This window comes from Gossypium arboreum, chromosome 13 (assembly GCF_025698485.1).
Source record: "Gossypium arboreum isolate Shixiya-1 chromosome 13, ASM2569848v2, whole genome shotgun sequence".
NCBI classification, from domain to species: domain Eukaryota; kingdom Viridiplantae; phylum Streptophyta; class Magnoliopsida; order Malvales; family Malvaceae; genus Gossypium; species Gossypium arboreum.
In genome coordinates, this window is record NC_069082.1 from 126,919,581 (window position 1) to 126,941,575 (window position 21,995).

The 21,995-nt window shown below is 33.8% G+C and overlaps 4 protein-coding genes across 4 annotated transcripts; 2 read left to right on the top strand and 2 right to left on the bottom strand.

Moving 5' to 3' along the window:
* The first annotated feature begins 861 nt into the window (after positions 1–861).
* Positions 862–5,992, top strand: LOC108465250 (protein tesmin/TSO1-like CXC 4). Its single transcript, XM_017765573.2, has 11 exons — positions 862–1,184; positions 2,026–2,162; positions 2,255–2,783; positions 2,869–3,018; positions 3,156–3,799; positions 3,870–3,938; positions 4,032–4,215; positions 4,297–4,395; positions 4,494–4,560; positions 4,735–4,879; positions 4,954–5,992. The coding sequence occupies exons 1-11, from the start codon at positions 1,110–1,112 to the stop codon at positions 5,648–5,650; spliced, it is 2,796 nt and encodes a 931-aa protein (XP_017621062.1). The 5' UTR covers positions 862–1,109; the 3' UTR covers positions 5,651–5,992.
* A 1,146-nt stretch (positions 5,993–7,138) lies between these two features.
* On the bottom strand, positions 7,139–9,186 carry LOC108465252 (cytochrome b-c1 complex subunit 7-2, mitochondrial). Its single transcript, XM_017765575.2, has 4 exons — positions 8,955–9,186; positions 8,709–8,866; positions 8,034–8,081; positions 7,139–7,469 (listed from the first exon to the last, which is right to left on the bottom strand). Exons 1-4 carry the CDS (start codon positions 9,046–9,048, stop codon positions 7,401–7,403), a joined length of 369 nt encoding a protein of 122 aa, XP_017621064.1. The 5' UTR covers positions 9,049–9,186; the 3' UTR covers positions 7,139–7,400.
* A 986-nt stretch (positions 9,187–10,172) lies between these two features.
* Positions 10,173–15,040, top strand: LOC108465260 (uncharacterized). Its single transcript, XM_017765581.2, has 4 exons — positions 10,173–11,315; positions 12,892–13,041; positions 13,674–13,859; positions 14,654–15,040. The coding sequence occupies exons 1-4, from the start codon at positions 10,272–10,274 to the stop codon at positions 14,732–14,734; spliced, it is 1,461 nt and encodes a 486-aa protein (XP_017621070.1). The 5' UTR covers positions 10,173–10,271; the 3' UTR covers positions 14,735–15,040.
* Positions 15,041–15,236: 196 nt separating this feature from the next.
* Positions 15,237–21,031, bottom strand: LOC108465254 (U-box domain-containing protein 35). Its single transcript, XM_017765576.2, has 7 exons — positions 20,605–21,031; positions 18,773–18,861; positions 17,687–17,808; positions 17,421–17,582; positions 16,983–17,277; positions 16,147–16,248; positions 15,237–15,706 (listed from the first exon to the last, which is right to left on the bottom strand). The coding sequence occupies exons 1-7, from the start codon at positions 20,780–20,782 to the stop codon at positions 15,374–15,376; spliced, it is 1,281 nt and encodes a 426-aa protein (XP_017621065.1). The 5' UTR covers positions 20,783–21,031; the 3' UTR covers positions 15,237–15,373.
* Between the last annotated feature and the right edge of the window lie 964 nt (positions 21,032–21,995).

Here is a 21,995-nt window from a genome sequence, read left to right on the forward strand (position 1 = left end):
GATGTAACTTGGATCACAAATGGTTGACTTTCTCGGGAATTCCTAATGGCCCCGTTATGAGGTAGAGGTTGGAGTAAATTTTAAGGGAAAAATATTAAGAAATTATTTATTGATTTTAATTTTTATATATATATTAAATTTTGATTTGATTGAATTTTTATAAATTATTAATAACTTTATTGGATTAATATAATTTTATGTTGACATATTGCATACATAAATAATTATATTAATTTAATATAATAATAAATAAATATTTATTTTTAAATATGAATAATTAAATTAAAATTAAAGTTTTATTTATACATATAAACTGTAATTCAAATTTTATGTACATAATTATATCAAATCAAAATTTATATATTAAATTACACATTAAGCTAAAATTTATGTGTAAATTTAATATTTATTCTTATATTTTTAAAAATATAAAATAAAATATAATCAAATTAATAATTTGAGGATCATAAATTAAAATAAATTTGAATAGAATTTACGTATGTAAAACTTAAATTAGAATAAAATATGAAATGAAAATTCAGATGTAGTATTTATTTGTAATGCAGCTTTAAGAATAAAATCTTAAATTTTACAAAATACAGTAATAGGAAATATATTAAATTAAATAATTAGAAATAAGCATTTTAAAGCGTAATTGAATTAAAATAAAAATATATCCGAATTTAAAGTATGAATATATTTGAATAATGTTGATACTTCATACATAGTGAAAATTAAAATGGAATAAAAATTAAAATAATTTCTAATTTTTAAGAACAAAATTAAGAAAATAATAGGAAAAAAAGAGAGCAAAAGGCCCAGCTGAAAAAGGCCCAGAAAGTTATCCAATAGAAAGGCCGAGGGATGTTCCCGCTCGGTTTTTGAATGCCCGCCTTTTGTTCTCTCTTAGCCTACGTCTCCCTCAAGCATTTTTTTCATTTTAAAGCAAAATTAAAACCAAAATTATATAAAAAAAATTATTGACAAATTTTCAACGTCAAAATTCTGCAGATTCAAGGGAGAGAAAAAAAATTTTAAAAAAAGAAAGGAAAAAAAAACAAAAATCACAGTGGAAATGCAGGGACAGCTTAGGGTTAAGCTATCAAAGCATGGATTCTCCTGAACCTACTAAATCCCCAATTCCTTCTTCTGCTGCACCCTCTTCTTCTTTTTCCCCAGTTCAAGTAATCTTTCTCTTTTGATAGATATTACTCTTTTTTTTGGCTTTGGTTTTAGATTTTTTTGAGGGGTAAATGTTGCTGCTTGATGGGATTCTTTTTTCTTAGTATCTGATTTAAAATTGGAGTTTGTAAGTTAATGTTGTTAACGTTTGGGAAAGGGGGTTGGGGATCGGTGAACATAAAATGTTTGTTAAGGTGACAATTTTATTTTTGTTGGTGGAATTGTGATTTGACTTAGGTTTTTGACTGCAATTTCACTAATTTAGTGGGTTTATCCGTGAAAATTTTGTTTTTTTGTGGAGAAATTGGGAGGTTTATTTCAATGAAGTGATAAAACACTAAACTTTGCAAAAGAAAAAAAAGGATGTGATTGTTCTCTAATTGAATGGTCGCTTGCTTTTGAACTTTGAAGTAGATTTATTGGTGCTGTTTTGTTAGAGGAGGTATCCGGGAAAAAAAAAATGGTTTCTTTGATGAGTAAATGCTGCATGGATGTTTAAATTATTGAGGTTTTAGATTTAGCACAAGGTAATAGTGTTGTGTTTCCCTCTGTTTGGAATCTTTGGATGAGTTATTTGTTTTGTTATGTGCCGGTTTTGGTTAAAGAAAAGCGGGAATGATCTGAAGGCAATTATCATATGCTTTTGGGTTGAGTTCCATTACTTTGCAAAAAACTTCAAACTTGATTTTGATTAAGTTCCATTACTTTGCAGTTGCCACCTTACTTTTTCTTTTTCACTAGTTACTTATCAATATAACTGCATAGGCTTTGCAAGTGGATACCATTTTCCTTTTTCATGAATTTTTAGACATCTTATTTATCATTATTTTAATTTGATTCCAGGAATCCCCTTTTTCCAATTTTGTTAGCAATCTTTCTCCTATAAAGCATGACAAGGTACCCCATGTAGCACCAAGGTTCTTGGGACTCAGTTCTCCCCCTCTAGTTTTTACGTCTCCGCGTATAAATACTCTAAAAAGGTTTGTCACCCCTAGGATTTTGGCTTTAATGTTTTCCACTTGAATAGCTCCTTGTTTGAGCTCTGATTTCACTGAAATTAACCTTATTCCAGGCCTCAGTCATCCAATGTGGAAGTATCTCAAAATGTTAAAGGAGACGAGCAAAGTACCAATAGGTCTGGTGATTTGGAAAGATCTGTTAGTGAATTGCACCGAGAAATGATCGTTGATATTAAGGAGGATGATACCAAGGATTCTATGTCAGTCCAACCTAGTAGTTCATCTGGATGTGTTGATGAATACTTGGCCGACCCCGTGGAAGCTGATTGTGTTGACTCTGCATATTCAGTTAACCTAAACTTGAAACAATCTAATAATGTGCTTGAATCATCAGCAAATGGTTTGCCATGCTCAAAGAATTTAGAATCTGTTGACAAACATTACTCAGGGAGAGAAGCTGATGCAGTTCAATTGCTGTTGAGGCAGAGTGAAAAAGGCCTTGAAACCTTTGACATTGAGCCATTGAAGATAAAAGAAGATCAACATGGTGGTCAAGGGATATCTGATGGTTGCCAACAAATTGATTCTGATATGTTTGATCTTTCTTCTCAGGAACAAGGAAGTAAAAACTTGAATCCTCAGGTAATGCTTGATTTCTATGTCCTAAATCAAGGTGGGAAATAGTACCATGTATACTCATTTCACTGTCTTTTCTTCTCTTTTACAGAAAGGAGTAGAAGATGATGGTTATGGATGTGATGGTTTCCTTCAACTGCAGCCTGGATCTTTACAAATGGTTCAGGCATATGAAGGTTTTGCTGAAAATGTTGGGGGAGTCACAGATGCTCCATTTTATGACACTACACATGATCTTGAGGTATAAAATATTCAAAGTAGCTCTGATATATAGAGATTAATTATATTAACTGACTCCATATTTTTAGCTTTGTTTTAGTTATTAAATGTTACTAGGATTTTCATTTTGCAATGGAATAATGACACCAGTACTTGCAGGCCATCGAACACCTACGTGGCATGAGTAGGCGTTGCCTTCAATTTGGAGAACCTCAACCAGAATCTACAGCAAACTGCAGCGGTTCTTCAAATCTAGTAAATGATGTGATCACTTCAGTGCCACTTGCTACATCTTCGAAAACAGAGAGTTTGGGTTCATCTCATGTGGATTCAAGTACATCAAGAAAGAGACGACTAGTTAACTTGTCCCAATTAGCAATAAACATGATTCCCCAGAGCTATGACAATAGGTCTTCCTTAACTGTTTCCAAGCCGTCAGGTATTGGCTTACACTTAAACAGCATTTTTAGTGCTATACCAACAGATCAAGGTGGAACTGTGAGCATGAAGCTGGCAGTGGATACTATGGGTACGGAGGGCATAAAATCAGCATCTATTACGAGTTGTCAGTCAATGGAAAACATGGAGAACTGCTCGGATGCATTTGAGAAAGTATCAACTGCTCCTCAGGATAGAACACTTGAAGCAAAGGTTTCTACAATTGAAGGTTCTGCAGCTTCTGAATCACTTTGCACCATGGAGTCAATAGAGTGTCACATGACCGTAAACAGAAAAAGGAAGCTTAGCTCAGGGGATGGAGATATTAACGAGGTGTTTAACCAGCAAAGCCCCAAAAATAAAAGGTAAGTACTACTTGCTGATTTGATAGTTATCACATTCCCTCAATAAGTAGGATCATTTATGCTTCTGTAGGAAGAAGTTATCAGATAGCGATGAGGGTTGCAAGCGTTGCAATTGCAAGAAGAGCAAATGCTTGAAACTGTAAGTAATTTTGCTTTTACTTTGTTGACATCTGCTTACGTAACTATTTTTAGTGTTATATATGCTAACTTTGTCCTCCTTATTCCTTTGAAGCTATTGTGACTGTTTTGCTGCCGGTATCTATTGTGCTGAACCTTGCTCATGTCAAGGTTGCTTCAACAGACCTGAGTATGAAAGTACTGTCCTTGAAACACGCCAACAAATTGAATCGCGTAATCCACTAGCATTTGCTCCCAAGATTGTACAACCAGTCACTGAGGTTCCAGTAAACAGCAGGGTATAAATGAACTTAGCCTGAAACAGAGAGGTTTTTCTTTTGGTTCAAATTTACTAATTTTGGTCTACTTTCCATGTATAGGAAGATGGAAACTGGAAGACGCCATCTTCAGCAAGACATAAAAGAGGGTGCAATTGCAAAAGGTCAATGTGTCTGAAAAAATATTGTGAATGCTACCAGGTTTGGAATTTACAGTTGCCTGAATCATCTTGCAATGCTTTCCATGTCATCTCTTAGTAAATCTTTGCTGGACTTATGAAACTATTTTATATATTAAGGCTAATGTTGGTTGCTCCATTGGATGTCGATGTGAGGGGTGTAAAAATGTTTATGGCAAGAAGGAAGGTGAGTTTTGTAAGAATTATCATTTAGAATTTTGTCTCTCAATGCATTTTCGTCTTTTATCTCCAAAACTAGAAAATAGAGAAACATGCTCACTCGTTCCAACATTGTTTTAGGGTATATAGGAGCTGAAGATTAGTATCTTTCGGTATGTAATCCTTATTTCTATGTTTCCAGATTATTATGTGACTGAAGCAATTGTGAAAAGAGGTGTCGGGGAGCTATCGGAAAGTACAGTCGCAGCTAAGAAGGATTTCTTGCATTCTGAGTTGTGTAATCCACACTATCTTACACCTACGACACCTTCATTCGAACACTCAGAGTGAGATTTACGATTATGACATCCTAGTTTCATATACCAATTCAACTTTATTTACTTATTACCTTTCTATTCAGCCCTGGAAAGAATGCCTCTGCATCAGGACTTCTTCCTATGAGATGCCTTCCATCACCCGAGTCTGATCCTACTAACGTATCACTTGCAAAATCTCCAAGGACTTCTAATACCAACGACATGCTTCTGGAAACAAGTAAAGAAAATTTGTATGTCGGTTCTCACCGTGACAAAATCAACTACAATAATGCAGACAACATACTTGCCGATGACTGTCATCAGACTCCGCTACCAAATCATCCCTCGATTATTATAGATTCATCATCATCTAAACCAAGGGAATTGACAAATCTTTCACGATTGAATTTAGGTCCTAGAAGTGGTTGTTTTACTTTAGGAGGTTCCCTTCGTTGGCGCAGTTCACCTATTACACCAAAATCCCCTATAGACAAAGAGCTTCAACAGCTCGACTCCGACGGTGGACTATATGACATTTTGGAGGATGATACACCCGAGATGTTGAAAGACACTTCTACACCTTTAAAGTCTGTGAAAGCAAGTTCCCCGAACGGAAAACGAGTTTCACCTCCTCACAAATTGCATCAGCTCGGGTCAAGCTCTTCGGGATCGTTAAGAAGTGGCCGTAAATTCATGCTAAAAGCCGTGCCCTCATTTCCACCTCTCACTCCTTGCATTGTTTCAAAAGGTAACAGTAATGAGAGTAGAAGCAATTATGAAGAAGATGGTAGCAAAGATTAATGATCAAAACCTGCACTTTAGAGTAAGGTATTACATATTAATGCCTCCCTTTTTTATGATGTGAATTTATGTAGCTAAAATACTGGTTTTTGCTACATGATTCTGCATACATGTTAGTTTCGGTATGTTCGTGTTGGGACTGTTTGCTTGTAGAAAACAAATGCCATAAAAATTTAGTTGATGTTTCTTTGTAGATTTTTCATTTGGATGTTTTTAATGAAAAACCATGTATGTTTCTTTCCTTTTAATTAGAGGAAGGAAACATGTCCTTCATCCCTGGTAAAATCATATTTTATTTAGGGTGATTGCATCATAATAAATTATTAAAAGCAAGAGCTAAAATTATTATTTTTCTTTTTATTATTATTATGTATATTTAAAAATTATACGTATTCATATTATGTGTTGGATATCATTGCACAAGCATGTGAAGGCGATAAAGCTTTATACTATATTGTAACAACTAATTGACTATTATAATACTTAAAACAGTTACCAATATTTTTTTGTATCAACGAAAATCTCACCGGATTGAAGGATATTTATTGATGAAGAATTAATTACCAATTAATGTTGTGTATGTTGTGCTTGAATTATAACACAGGAGACCTATGTGGAAATTTTTTTATTTTTTATTTTCTACTTTGTAATTGATTTCACTTTTAGTTAAATTATATAATAAATTATGATTTGTATGGAATGATAATTAAAATTCTTATTAGACACCTGTTTAATATGAATTCTAATTGTGACACTATCTCTTGCCCCAATATTATATTAAAGAACGTCATTCTCTAATAAATTATAATAGTCTCACAGCATTAAAAAAAAATATCATTATCTCACTATATTGTGACTTGTATGAAATGATGATTAAATTTATTATTATCTCTTATTAGATACCTGTTTAACATGAATTCAAATTTTGTGACCCATCTCTTACCCCTAATATTATATTAAAAATGTCATTACCTAACCATAATTCACCTCACTATTATCATTACATTAATATCAAAACAAATCACCTTATTGATTTTATTTTCAGTGCTAAATTATTCGATTTCACCATTACAATAACTAATCTCATCATCACCGGTATCTATCTAATAGAACTTAAATCCCCACTAGACTATAACACTAACACCACTATTTTCAAAACCGGAGCTTAACAGCCAATTAGAACAAAAACCAACCAAAATATCAATTTGAAATAAAAGGTCGACCAATTGATTGATAAACTAATACAAACTAATTGAATAAGCTTTCTCTATTTTTCAATATTTTTAATATTACGATTTTTTTAAACAATTTATTCAATTGCAATGGGTAAACCGATAAGATTGATCAAACTGATCGGACCAATAACCGGTGGTCTGACAGATTGACCACTGCTCATTAGTTCTGAAAACCTTGAGTAACATAAACAAAAAAGAATGACATCAGGGCATGCAGTCTACAGATTTGCTCCAACAATCAAAGTTCAAAGGCTTTGTTTATTCTAGAATTGCTTTGCGTGCATTGAATGTGTAAAATGCGGTTCACAGTTCTGTTTATTATTGGGACACTGCCAACAGACTTAAACCTAAATAAGTGATTCAGTTCAAAAACTGACACAGATGACTGTGTAAACCAACCAAACCAGGAATTGTAAAAATTCAGTCCACTTCCGCTATCGAAATACCATACGCACATACAGATAATCGAACGCAAATTTCAACAGCAATGACTATGAGATACGGCATGAAAACCCTTAAGGAATGGTTCGCTGATACAGAGGCAAAGCTCCCAATGCTTCTCGCTCTGCTCTCTCCTTCTTCACCTACAAGATATAAGCAAAAACTATATCATTTCAAAACTTAATACAACAACTAAAAAGACTATTCGATTCAATACAGCTATTCCTAGAAATCTTTACAGCTTATATACTGGGACATGTCGGCACTGAATCTAGAAATAATCATAAAGATTGTCTGTAGTATGACTAGTAAAACTGAGGCAAAGACCACTAAAAGTGCGTTATAAACAGTGATTCCCTACTCAGATAAAAACATAGAAATATAAATTAGGACTATTACTTTATAGATTATGTTTGTCAAAACATACCAAGTAATAATACAATTATATTAAAGCATACTAATTACTACCTCATATAAATTACTGGGTATATTATGTCAAAATTACTCCAATTATCAGTTTTTCTAAAGAACACATGTAGGATACATATTTGACAAATATATGGTTTACTATCTTTTTTAGGCAAACTTAGAATAACTGAGCCAAACATATACTGCACACTGAAATTTCATGAATAGCCAAAGCCAAACAATGCAAAACAAAATCCAAGTCAAGCTATCAACAGAACTTTTAATATACAAGAACTTACAAGAGCAAGCATATCTTGAAGATAGCTCCTAAATGGTGTCTGCATTTTCTGCAAAGGAAAGATAAAATCCAATGAATTAGAATTGATTATGCATTTTCAAGCAAAAAAACTTATAGAATGCTGTTTTTCCTCAATCCCTTTCTTCTTACAAAATGAAAAAAAGTGGCAAGCATATATGGGTCATTATAAACATAATCAAACATAGCAACTAATGTTAACAAAAAAAGTCATAGCTTAATCGTACTAAAATGAATTACAATATATTAGTTCCTAGCTCCGCATAGAGTTTGTTAAATAGCCTTAGTCAGGGGCTGTGCTTTCTATGTAAAAAAGAGTTTTGTTCCGACTTTGCAACTTCCATTCTAATAATTTACAGTAATTTAGGCTTCTATATCCAATGGTATTAACTATAGAATTAGGAAGCAGAAATCAAATTCATACATACCTTATCAAGACTTTTCTCCTTTTATATATGTTAAAAAAATTACAGGTATCAATGACAAAAATTTAAAGGCAATAGGATTTATAATAGGATTCATTCAAGGTTCCAGACATTAAAAAGCTAATTTTTATTCACAATTACAGGAAAAAGAAGGGGTCAATCCTCTAAGATAAAATACTCAAATAAGATTTCTCAAAAAATCTTCACTGATTTTTAAAAAAAAAAAGAAAAACCTGAAGATCTTCTGGGAGATACTCGTGCTTCATGGAGAGATCCATTGCACGCTTAAGGCGTTGGTTACGAGCATCGACAATCTCACGGGGCAGCCGATTCAACGCCTCCTTGATATCCAAGTCATAGTAAGGATCGTACAGATCGTCGTAACGAAGGCCTAAACACATTACCGAATATGTTTTAACTGAAATTAAGAAACAAAGGAGACGAGATTAGGGTTAGGGTTTTTTGGGGGAAAACCGTACCGTATTTGCGGAGGCGTGTGGTAAGGGCTTTCATATGCAAAGAAGCTAACCAGCTCTTCTTCGGATCCAAAAGTGATTGCAAAAACGACGACATTTTGGCTGTGCTTTGCCTTCTTCCTCGACCAAGTATCTGAGTTTTTTATTTTCTGGAATTAAGGGTTTGTTCCAGTAAATGTGGCTATAGTATATATCGACCAAGTCACCAAGACTCGCGATATCTCTCTTGTGATATTGAACAATTATTACTTTTTAGGGTAAATTACACCTAAGGTCATTAAATTATGGGTAAACTGCATTAGTAGTCACCTAATTATGTTTTTTTCTTTTTTGTCATTAAATTATGAAAAGTTACAAAACAGTCACTCAATTATGAAATTTTACAAAATGATCACTCAACTATTCATTTTTATCTTTTTTGGTCACACAACTATTTGAGATTTTTGGGTATTTCTATTTTTACTTTAGTTTGCATGTGATAAAAAATAACAAAATTGAATAGTTGGATGACTTGCAACCTTTAATAGTTGAGTAATCTTTACTGTGTTTTCACTTAAATTATTAGTAAGTTTACATTTTGGTCACTCAATTTTAAAAAGTTACAAAATAGTCTTTGAGCTATTTGAGAGTTTTCATTTAAGTCACTTGTACCTCATGTCGGCGTATAATAATAAATTTTAATAGTATAAATGGATAAAAATTTTAACAAAATGATCAATTTGCTCTTTAATCAAATTGACTCATAATGTAGGGGCCTTCATAATACTTTTTACCTACAAAATGATTTAAACTTAAAATCTTAAAAACAAATTGGTTCAATCTTACTCCACACAGCCTAAAATCGACCTGACCCATCTAATTTATGCCTTTGTCTAAACTCTAAAATTTTTGTATTATGAATTATATTGCATTTTTCCTCATTTACTAAAAAATAGGTAAATTAATCTTTTCATGTTGAATCAAAAAGTAAATTGATTATTCTGTTAAAAATTTCATCAATTTCTACTTTAAAACTAGTCCCCATATGTTAGTATGATTTATATGTGACATGCCATATATAACTATTTAGTTATTTTGTTAGCCACACCCGTTTATAACAATACAAATGAATGAAAATTCTAATCAAAAGGACTAATTTGCTATTCCAATTAATGTATAAACTTATTTGTTAGGGGCAAAATATAATTTGATTACTAGTAGAGGTGCCTGGATGGTATTTTTAACGCTAAAATTCATATTTTAATTTAGCTCTAACCTTATGTAGCCCATGGTTTCGTTTTAGCAGTAGTGGAAGTTTAATCTTCAGTCGACCGATTCCAAATGAGAGGAAGCATTGGCAGGACCTTCTCTAACCCTACCAATCACTACCTTACATCTCTTACCAAACGCACCTCTTTTCTCTTCCAATCCTCCTCCCCTTTCTCCGCTTCCTCCAGCTCCGGTGACGGCCGAGGCCGTGGCCGCGGCCGTGAGGGCGTCTCCCCTTCTGGTACGTTCGGTGGTTTCACTCCAGCCCTTGGAAAACCTGATTCAGAGGACACGAAGCGTGACTCGGCTGAATCACAAGCTGTCGGATCAGGCCATGGCCGTGGAAGAGGAATACCCTTATCGTCTGAACCAATTATCCCTTCTTTCTCTTCTTTTGTTTCCCAAAATGGGTCTGGTCGAGGCCGAGTCACCAATGAGTCAGTTCGGCCGACACCTCCGCCTCCGCCTCCGCCTCCGCTTCCTCCGAGGGAAGCAAAGCAGCCGATCTTTGTTATGAAGCAGGATGAGATTGAAACTGATTTGTCTGCCAAGCTACCTGCTGAGTCGGTTCAGTCGAGTGAGCGAACTTTTTCACCTAGGACACCCTCAGTCGCGTCATTATCGGGTGCTGGGCGGGGCAAGCCCGTGAAACAACCAGGGCCTGTCTTGCAGACGAAGGAAGAAAATAGGCATATCAGGCTGAAGCAGCAGCAGCAGCAGCAGCAACAACAACAGCCTCCTTCGCCCCGGTTGAGTAAGGAAGAAGCAGTAAAGAAAGCAATGGGCATTCTTTCAAGGAAAAGCGAAAGTGATGAAAGGGAGGATATGGGAAGGAGTGGAGGTAGAGGAAGAGGTAGGGGTAGAGGTAGAGGTGCGCGAATGGGTAGGGGAAGAGGAAGAAGGGAGCGAGAAGACACAGGGGAAGAGGAGGAAGCTGATAAAGAGCTTAGAGATGAACTTTACTTAGGGAACAATGCGGATGGGGAGAGGTTGGCCGAAACTATTGGAGCTGACAGTATGAATAAGTTGGTTGAAGGGTTTGAAGAGATTAGCAGTAGAGTTTTGCCTTCTCCTATGGATGATGCTTACTTGGAAGCTTTGCATACCAACTTTATGGTGAGTAGTTCACCTTTTAAAATTTTGTTCCATGATTATTATCATTATTATTTTCAATCATTAGGATTAGATATTAAATTGTTTTCTTTTTTCTATGTATGCTATCAGCTGAAAGAGAATTGGCCTGGTGACACATATATTATAGACTAAATTTTCTTGTAAGTTGTGTAGAATTGGACTCAGGGAATGTTTTAAGTATATTTTATTTTAGATAAATTGCAGAGAATTCCTATCTGAAAATAGAGTCACTGTGTAGCAGAATAATATTAAGGGTGGAGAATCTGATTTCCTGTATGGTAAAGGAGGGGGTTGGCTAGTGTGGGCAAATCTTTCCCTTACTCGTTGTTATGGGAAGGGATGGGATTAACAATTTAATATGGGGGTGGGGACTAGGGATGGGAGTGCTTTTCTTGCTTCATAGTCTGCTTTAATGGCATACTTAGTCAAAGCTGGTGATTGCTAGATTAGAATTAGAGTTAGTCCTATGTTCACAGTTATCACCATGTCTAATACCTTGTATAAGGTCTCAATGTTAATTTGGAAGTTCATTTACTCGTGTTTGTGCTTTTATTTTAAATACGAAGGTAACTTTAGTTTGCAACCGAGAGTATGATAAATGATGTAAAGTATAACTTGATTGAAAAACGAGGATTAATTTGTATGTATGATGTTAAGGATTCGAATTCTGTCCCATGAATCTTAATTGTTTTACGATAGAAAATGTATAAATGAAAAACCTGGGTTGGGACAGAGTTCTAACTGCTGTTAGTCGTCATTATGTTGTTTGAGGCTTATCTAGAATAAGATAGTAGATGGGCGTTAGGGGTGACAAGTACAGTAATAAGTTTTAATCTGAAAGATATGCCTGAGTAATTTATTTATTTTATAATATATGAGGCTGGTAATACTCTATAACTATGTTGGGCTCTAATTGGTTGGTGTGAAATTATATTCACATTGCTGCCCTTGCATTCTGTAATTTGTTCAGAATAATTTAATATATTCTTGTTGATTTTCAATGATTCACTTGTTCTGACGATAATGTACAGCAATTGTTTGATATTCCTGAAGTTGTTCAAGGAGTGTATTTTTGGTTTGTTCTTGAAAATTCTTGTATTAGATGGCTATTATGAGCTCATTGTCAATTACTTTGATTAATCAAGAAAATTGAAATTTGTGTTTACTTGCATGCTACATAACAGTTTGGGCTGGTAAGTCATCTGATTCTTTTTCTTAGTAATTACTGTTTATAAAGGCGTTTTTGGTATGTAATTAAATGATTACCAGTTTGCTCGGTTCATTAGGATTGTTTAGCAGGTATATACTTGGTTGCTATAAGTTTTCCTTGGACTAGAATTTTGGGTAATGCGAAGCATTGCTAACAAATAGGTTTATGTGTTGTAGATACAATTGATAATGCACATTTAAAAGAAGAACAATTGAAACAAGATCAAACTAATTCAACCATATCCTTAATTGAACATTGCAACAAGATTATGCATGGACTGTATTGTCAACATTGATATTTTTGTGTGAATCTTGATTCAAAGCTTTTATGTACTTATTTGGGTTGCAGATAGAGTTCGAACCTGAATATCTGATGGAAGAGTTTGGGACTAACCCAGATATTGATGAGAAACCACCTATGTCTCTTAGAGATGCACTTGAGAAGGTGAAGCCTTTCCTCATGTCATATGAAGGAATTGAAAATCAAGAGGAGTGGGAGGTATATTCTATTTCTTTGGCCTTGACTCGTTGTTAACAGACTGTATTTCTTCTATATGATTGACATGGAGAACTAGAAATATTTCTTATTTACTGATATAGTAAGTTTTTTAATCAAATTCTTTTTGGAGGACATGCTGCTTTAAGTTAATCCTATAGTTGAAATTGGACTAGTTTATGTCCTTAATTTCTAAGCCAGTAAGTCACCGTAAGGAATTAAGGATGTCATGGTAAAAAAATTTTAGCACACAATTTTTCTTAAAGAAATTGGATGGTTAACCTGTGAAATCGACACAACTTTATCAATTCTGATAAACCTTGTATCTTTTTGTCAGCTGTCAAACATATTGCTTTGTTGTATAACGTGATGTTCTCAAAGAACTAATATCTCTCTGCTTCTGTTGGTTTTCCACATCAAAAGAATCACAGTGGAACTCCATATTGGAAGAAATATTCATTATGCTTAATGGAGAAAAAATCAGCACTTCATTTCTGAATGGAGGCATTCTTTTTGGACCTGTTGCATTTTCTGGACAAGGACACCGATAATTCTTTTTTCTTGATAGTCTCTTGTAGATGACTTCTTTGTGTGAATAGCTGTATACTATCTTTTCCACATTCTTAACATTTCAGGAAGCCATCAAGGAAACAATGGATAAGGTGCCTCTACTGCAAGAGATCATTGATTACTACAGCGGACCTGATAGAGTAACTGCAAAGAAACAGCAAGAGGAGTTAGAAAGAGTTGCAAAAACTATTCCCAAAAGTGTACCTGCTTCTGTGAAGCAGTTTGCAAATCGTGCAGTTCTTACTCTTCAGGTTACCATTTATTCTCAACTAATGTTACTTCCATGCACAATTGCATTTGTGGAACATGTTCTCCGGTGATGTACAATTGTGAGATAACAGGATTTGAACTTTAGCTTCCTTACATTCTTTTTGGACTTGCGTAATAGATTTGACACATTTGGAAAGAACTTGTCTGCCATAGGTATGAGATCCCTGCTCATCAAGAAGGCTAAAGACACTAGCAGGCACAAGCTTTATGGTTGAGTTTTGTTATTAGAAGTAACCCTAAAGGTGCTATTTGCATGAGGCATAAGAAGACAGGAACTATAGTAAAGTGGAAGTTTTAATTTTGTTTTGTTTGTCCTTTTTATTTTTTTGTATAAATTCTCTTTAATAAAGGTAGAAATGAGTCACCTTCCTGGCTTCCCCTGAGCCATGGGTGATGATTTTAGTTAGTTGGATTGAGCATAAGAGAAAGCACAATGTAGATTGAAAATTCCAGAATTTAGTATTTTAGCTGCTAGAACCATGTATGAATGAGTTAGTTGCATAACGCTTTCATGGATTTACTTTGCTGATATCTCTTGTAAAATGGAAGGGTTGGAATCACCTTTCTCATAGATTCTGATGCAGGGATGTTAGATTCTGCGCTATATCCAATATATCAATTTTGATACGTTAATAGTTCTATTTATGTATATTTTGACATGTTGGTATATTTGTATCATGTTTGTTCCCTTTTTTCGGTGTCATGCCGTGTTCCATGTTTGATCAATCATGACTGTCCAAAATTTCCGGATCTAACTTGGGCTTGTCTAATGCAGAGCAACCCTGGTTGGGGATTTGACAAAAAATGCCAGTTCATGGATAAGCTTGTATGTGAAGTCTCTCAACAATACAAATAAAGGTAGAAGGCTTTGGTTTATTTAGTGAAGATGATACGAAGTAATTATTGCCTCATGCCATTGGAATAAGTTGACCAAAATTTTTTTTTGAGGGAGGAGGGGGTGGGGGATGTATGAACATAATTTTGGTGAAGAGAGATTTTGCTTATATATTTGATCCTGCTGGAAAATGAACTATTGTAATAGATTTATATGCTAGTTAAATTTTAAGCATTGGTCAATAAGCATTACTTTGGGAGCAAATTGCTGAAGTTTTTGTTGTGTTTAACTGGAAATTGCAATATTTGCTACTTGTGTTGTGATGAATTGCTGCTATTTCTGTCCTGATGTTGCTATGCTATATGATTGTTATTGACAGCCAACGTAATTTTAATCAGCCTTACCTGTTTAAGGCTTACGTTAAAATATCCCATAAGTCCCTGTACTCTTAGAGAATTTAAAATTTAATTCCTTTAGTTTTTAGATTTCAAAATTCAAGTTTAACTGTTAATGGCATGTAAAATTTGATCAAAGTCGAAGTTACATGTAAACAATTGAATGAAATCAAAGTGTTTGTATCACATTACACATTATATCAAAATTTATGTGTAATTTTGGGACTTAGTCCCTTTTACAGATTATATTTTTTTTGGTACTAAACTATATAGTAAAATAGACATATATAGTAAAATAGAAGTAGAATAGAAAAATGACAACTAAAATATGAAATAAGCTTTGGTATTTGACAACTAAATTGGAATGGCCTAAATCATCTACAACCATCAACTTTCTTCTTTCCTCTGCTTCACAAAGTGCTTTCTGAAGTTCTTCTTCCACCCTCTTTTGCACCTCTATCTCCACCAGTTCCTGAGTTGACTCATCATCAACATCAACTCTTGTTCTTGTTATTCTTGTTTTTCTTGTTGATGATAATGTTCCTCCTTTTTTTCTTTTCTCCTCTACTCTTCTCTTCCATTCTTTGAGTTGCATCACCTATATTCATACATATGATATACTTTTATGTTATACATTTATGCATGTATATATACCCTAAACTATTAATATTATTTACGGATAAAAATTTTATTTAGTTTTGAACTTGACAAGTTTTCTTAACTTGATTTTGAACCTTTTTTTGTCTATATTAGTCTTTGAACTTGATAAGTTTTCTCAATTTTAGTCTTTATGATGATGTGAGAATATGAAATTGGGACACATCATCACCTAAACAACATGGCACAATATTAATGTGTCATGTTAGATCAAAACCGGAAAATATTGTCAAGTTCCAAAATTAATGTGGATAAAAAAAAATTAAAAAATTAAATTGTAAAAAGTTGCCACATTAAAAAAATTAAATGTCACTTTATCTCTATTATTTATTATACATAAAGAGATTCCCTAAACCCTTAACCATTAATATAATATATTACCTGCTGTTTGGCTGCCAATGCTTCTTTGCAAGCTGCATGGTACATATCCATTGTTTGTTTCAGCTCTATCCTTAACCTTCTTGTTTCATCATTGTCTTCCGGCTATTTATAAAAAGAAGAAAAACGAACAATGTGAAGCTAGAATTGAACTTAGTTATCAAAATTCTCTTCAAAGAACATAAATAAATGTCTGAATATACGAGCATATATACATGTTGAGGGGCTGACTCCTTCTGAAAAAGATTTTTGAAGTGTCATTCTTCACGCAATCGACCAATCCTCTAATAATCGAAGGTATTGTCCTCTAGAGAATTCGTCTCGTATACTTTGTTGAGAGTTAGTGTGTTGTGAGTAGTTACTCTAAGTGACTGGTTCATAGAGCCAGGAGCAACTTGATTGTATGAGGGTGTACGACCACTCATCAAGGAGACATGAGCATCTCCTCCTTTGTGGGGCTTGAACCTCTAACCTATAGTATATAAGTCACTTGTTGGGAAATGTGGTACTATTGGTATATAGTCCTAGTGGTACCATGGTTGCAAGTAAGGGCCTTAAGCTTCAAGCCTGTGGTTCCACCTCCCCCTCCTCTCCTTCCCACAACGCATAAGTGAGCTCCATAATTATTACACGCCTTCTCTTAGCTCTTATACTAATCGGGGCTCTCATGGTACACTGGTTTTTGATTAAGTACAAGAGACAATCTGGACACAAAAATAATACCTTTGATTGATGGGGATTTGATCGATTACCTAGCGGACGACACTTCGAAGATATATATGACCCATTGTAAAAAGTTGATAAAGTGTTGAAGGCATTGAAACTAGAGTAGGACTTACTGCAGATTCCGGAGAAGATGGTGATTCATACTCCAACAAAGACGAATACTCAGAGAGAGTGGTGGGAATGGAATGATGCTTCTGGCCAGTCCGAAAAGCAGGCAGGTCCAGGGCGGGTGACGAGGTCACCGGCACCGCAAAAGACCGTCGGAAGGGGTCCATAACAGGGGGTGATCTCAAGGAAGTACCAAGGTTTTGATATAAAGACGAATTCAAGCCATCACTGCCTGCCCCTGAGGATGAGTTCATGTCAAGTGCTGAAACTTCATCATCATAGAATAACCCATCGTTTTCTCTGGACATTTCATCTTTTTTTAATTACATTTACATCCCAATATTCAATATAATAAATAAATAAATAACACTTGATGAATTCACGTAACATCTAAAAATTGTTCAATCGATGGGGTTACTAAGCAGTGGATGGTAAAAGCTTACATGATTGAGTCATCCTCACTGTTCAAGCTTTGAGCTCTACCGGGGGCCGGTCGACTAGCAAGTCGTGCCGCAGCAACCTTTCGTTTCGCAATAACATAAACATTGCAAAAATCTGGTGCCAGTTTTAGTATGCTAGATGGGGTATCTGTACCCTTGAATAATCTGTACGTGCATAACACCGAACTCAGACCATAAACATACTTACATCCATGCATGCATGCATGCATTTAGCAGTTGACAGGTAGAAGTAAAGATGCAGGCATTACCTGGAAATTCCAGTCTTTGAGACAGCACCAACAAACAGAGTCTCAATTCCATATTGGTTAACGTATCCAACAAGTGCTTTTGCAACATCTGTGTCCTCTAGCACCACTGTTTCACATTGTATCTGACATACACACATAAAAAAAAACACACTAGAATTGATCAAATTTTGTTTTGGTCCCTCTACTATGTTCATAATTTAGATCAAGTACTGTATTTTAAATTGGTGCATCTGCTTTTCTTGGTACATTACATATTGGGGGGAAGGGGATGTTATTGGTAGGATTTCAACCCTAAAGCTCATAACTACTTGCATCTTTGAGTTGTTGGCATATTGTGATCTCTATTTCTATAATCTCATTAATTAATTTAAAGCATCATATCAAATTTAGTCCCATATAAGTGTGACCCTTATTCTTTTTTTGAGCTACATTTGATCATTTCAAAAAGAGTCAAAAAAATAAAAATGCTGACTAAAATATTAAATTTTTTAATGTCGTCCTAGTAACCCACATGGCAATCCATGCGACTTTATGTTGACATGATCCTATTTGTCTTATTTGACACATCGAAAAATAATTTAAAATTATAAAAAATTAAATAAATAAAAATAAAATCAAAATTAAAAAATATATAAAAAGTTCATAAAAAGAAGCATGACATACTTGTGGATTATTATGGGAGATATGTTTAAAAAGTTCAATGTTTGTCAATATTTTCATTAAAAAATTTGACTCTTTTTAAAGATTGATGGTTAAATTCGACTTTTTTTTTTAAAGCCAGAGCACCAAATTTAGCTAAGAAAATAAAATTAAAAAAATATAAATGTTGAGGGTTAAATTTAACATTATACTAATAATTAATAATTCCCTTGACTATTTCAATAGACACCATTCCAATACAAAATAGAATTTCCCATGCATTGAATTGAAATACTTAACAAATTAATTACTTGTACTAACTAATGACAAGTAGTGGCATCAAATCATACCAAGTTAAATATAAAGATTAAATCTCAATTTCTAACATAATTGAAGGACCAAAATTAGAATTTGACCTTAATATTTTCCGAGTATTAATTAACTAACCTGTTTACGAGCACATAAGCTTCGGAGAGGAAGGAAAAGGTCCAAGTTCTGATTATCAACTTGTCGTTCTCCTCCGACATTACTTTCGTCTGATTTCAATCCATACAAAACAACCAAACATGTTGTCAACACAATCACCTAAGATTAAATTATTACAAATATATAGTCCGAGTAACTATAAATATTAAACTATTACATCACAAAGAGAATAAAAATTAATACAATTCAAATTACCAACTAGACTAACTTGACTAAAACTCACCCATGACAACCATACATGATTGGACTTAAAAACTTACACATTATCATGAAATACTAGATTGGCCTATTCTGCCATAAATATCCTCATATTTCGTTGAGTGGACTTCGCCAATGAATTTGAGTCAATGATTAGAAAACTTCCTTTTCTCGATCTTGATTTTGATAGAAAGTTGGGTCAAGAATTGAGGGGTCCTAGTTGAATTGGAGAGACCCAAATTCAGATTGGTGTCATTACACATGATAGGTCTAAAACCTAGGTACTCAAGACCCAAGGCTCTATCTTTGCCATTTGAACTACGGTCTCATTGGCAATTAAACTATTTATATTTAAGTGAGTGAGATTATAATATTCAACCAAAGGGCCAAGACCCCACAGAAAGGGTAGGCAGTAACTTACCTTCCAACGTAGTAAAATTGTCTTTTTAGTTCCCTTAAAATTTATGCAATTACATATTAATATAACGATATTTGAACGAGTGAAATTATACCATTGAATCAAGGACCAAGACCTCACTTGTCCCAAGCTACGCCCTAAGGCGGAGGGGGAGACAACGAGGAAAGCAGTAGCTTTGGTCCTCCAATTTGGGAAAATAATCATTTTAATCCTTTTAAAATTTATGCAATTATAAATTAATATAATGATATTTGAATGAGTGAAATTATACTATTCAACCAAGGGTTCAAAGCCCCACTTGCTCCTAACTATGCCCAAAGGCGAAGACAAAGAGCGCAAGTAGTTACTTTGGCCCCAAAGTCGTAAAATTATCCTGTTAATTCCTTTAAAATTGATATAATTATAAATTAATATAATGATAAATTTATAATTTAGCCAATAAAAAAATCTTATTCATCTTTGACCCCTTAAACAACATTATGGTTATCCCATAGATTTAAATATAAAGGCATTGTTAGGCAGGGGCGAAGCTAGGGGCTGGCATAGGCCCCGACCCCCTAAAATATAAAATTACATTTTAGGCCCTTAAAATTTTTTAAAAATTTTAAATTAATAAAGGTAAAATTATATTTTAACCCCCTTAAAATTATAAAAATTTGATTTAATCATTTACAAATTATAAAGATATAAACTATAATAAATTAAAATTTTATTCGGTCCTTCTAAAAAATTTTCTGGCTCCGCCCCTGTTATTAGGGGCAAGCATGGTCCTTTTATCCAAAATGGTAAACTTTCAGTTTTAATCTATTTATAACTAATTAAAATGTAAATTAATATAATAATAAAATTACACTTTAACTCTTCAAAATTTGTATTTTAATTCTAATTCTCCTAAAAAATGTTTTATGGCTTTGCGGGGCCAAGAACGACAACAAGGGAACAGTTGGGAGTTCGGATCTTGTCCCTCCAAAAATGATAAAGTTTCATTTTAATCCCTCTAAAGCTTTGAAATTACAAATATAGTAATAAAATTGCACTCCAACCCCTCTTAAGATGATAAAATTTCAATTTAATCCCTTCAAAATTCCAAAATAATAAATTAATACAATTATAAATTATACTTCAATTTTAACTCCCTTTAAAAAAACATAAAATTTGTAGCTTGAGCATTGATTACCTTGAAAGGGGTTGATCGGTTTTTGAAGAACATGAACAAGCCTCAAAGTTTGACCTCTGGTGAGGAAATTATCAACAGCCCAATGAAGAGCTTGAAGACTATATTTATCCTTATCGACACCAACAGCTACTAATCTATCCTTTCTTTCCGGATTCTCCCCTCGCACATATTGAGACATTTCTTCATTTAATTTCGATCCGATTTGGTTTCTACGTTCCTCTCATCGGCGAGGAGACTATGAGGTCGTAAAAGGGATGGAAGAAACAAAAGAAAGAAAACTGGGGTTGTGATTAAACCCTCCCAAATGAATCAAACCATGGCTAATGATGAAGAAGATGAAATTGGAATTGCAAAAACCCATTCCACGTACGTATATTTTTGGTTATTTCTCCCTCTTGCATAAACGGAGGCAACTAATTTAAGCCCCCTTCAAAATAGCATCAAACTATCTTTTGTTGGATATACCCTCCTTTGATTTCGTACATTTTTATGAATCAAATTAGAACATATCAACTCTAGTTCTATACTCGGACTCAATCATTGTAGAGTAAAATCAAACCAATGTAAAATAATTGGGATGAAGAATTGAAAATAACAGGATAAAACCCGTTAGTAGTAGAGGTATATGTTAAACATCGTAATTATGCATGGTAAAACTTGAATCTTAGTACTCAAGGACTTAGGGTCTCGACAAAACCCAACCATTATTCTATAAAGGAAATATTTAGGTAAAAGTGCCATAGAGGCCCCTGTTTTAGGACTTAAATTGCTTTTTGTTCCCTTACTCAAAAAGTGGATAAACTAATCTCTGTATATTATATTAAAAAGTAAACTAGTCATTTTTATTAAAAATTTCATCTATTTCTATTGTTAAAAACTGGTGACAGAATAACGAGATAGTTACATGTGGTGTATATCGAGTAGTTTTTAATAGTAGAAATGGATGAAATTTTTAATAGAGGGACCAATTTGGCTCTTTAATCTAACATGTAGGGACTAAATTGTCTATTTTTTGAGTAAAGGGGGCAAAATACATCTGACTCCTAATACAAGAGCCTCCATATTTTACCATAATATTTATTATTATCAGTCAAATTCCATGTATTATGTGTTTTGGTAGGATTTAATCCCTAGAACTTGTTAATTTTGAAATTGAGTAATTTAACCCCTATCAATTAAGGACAATTAATCACAAAATTAATATTTTCAGTCAATTTTACACAAATTGATCAGTATAACAATAAATTTAGCTCTCAATGTTTATATGTTTTGTCAATTTTATCTAGATTCTAAAAAAAATTAGCCTTAACATTTACATAAATATTGCAAGCTAAATTTGTTATCATACCAATCAAAAGTATGTACAATTGACATAAAACACTAATGTCATG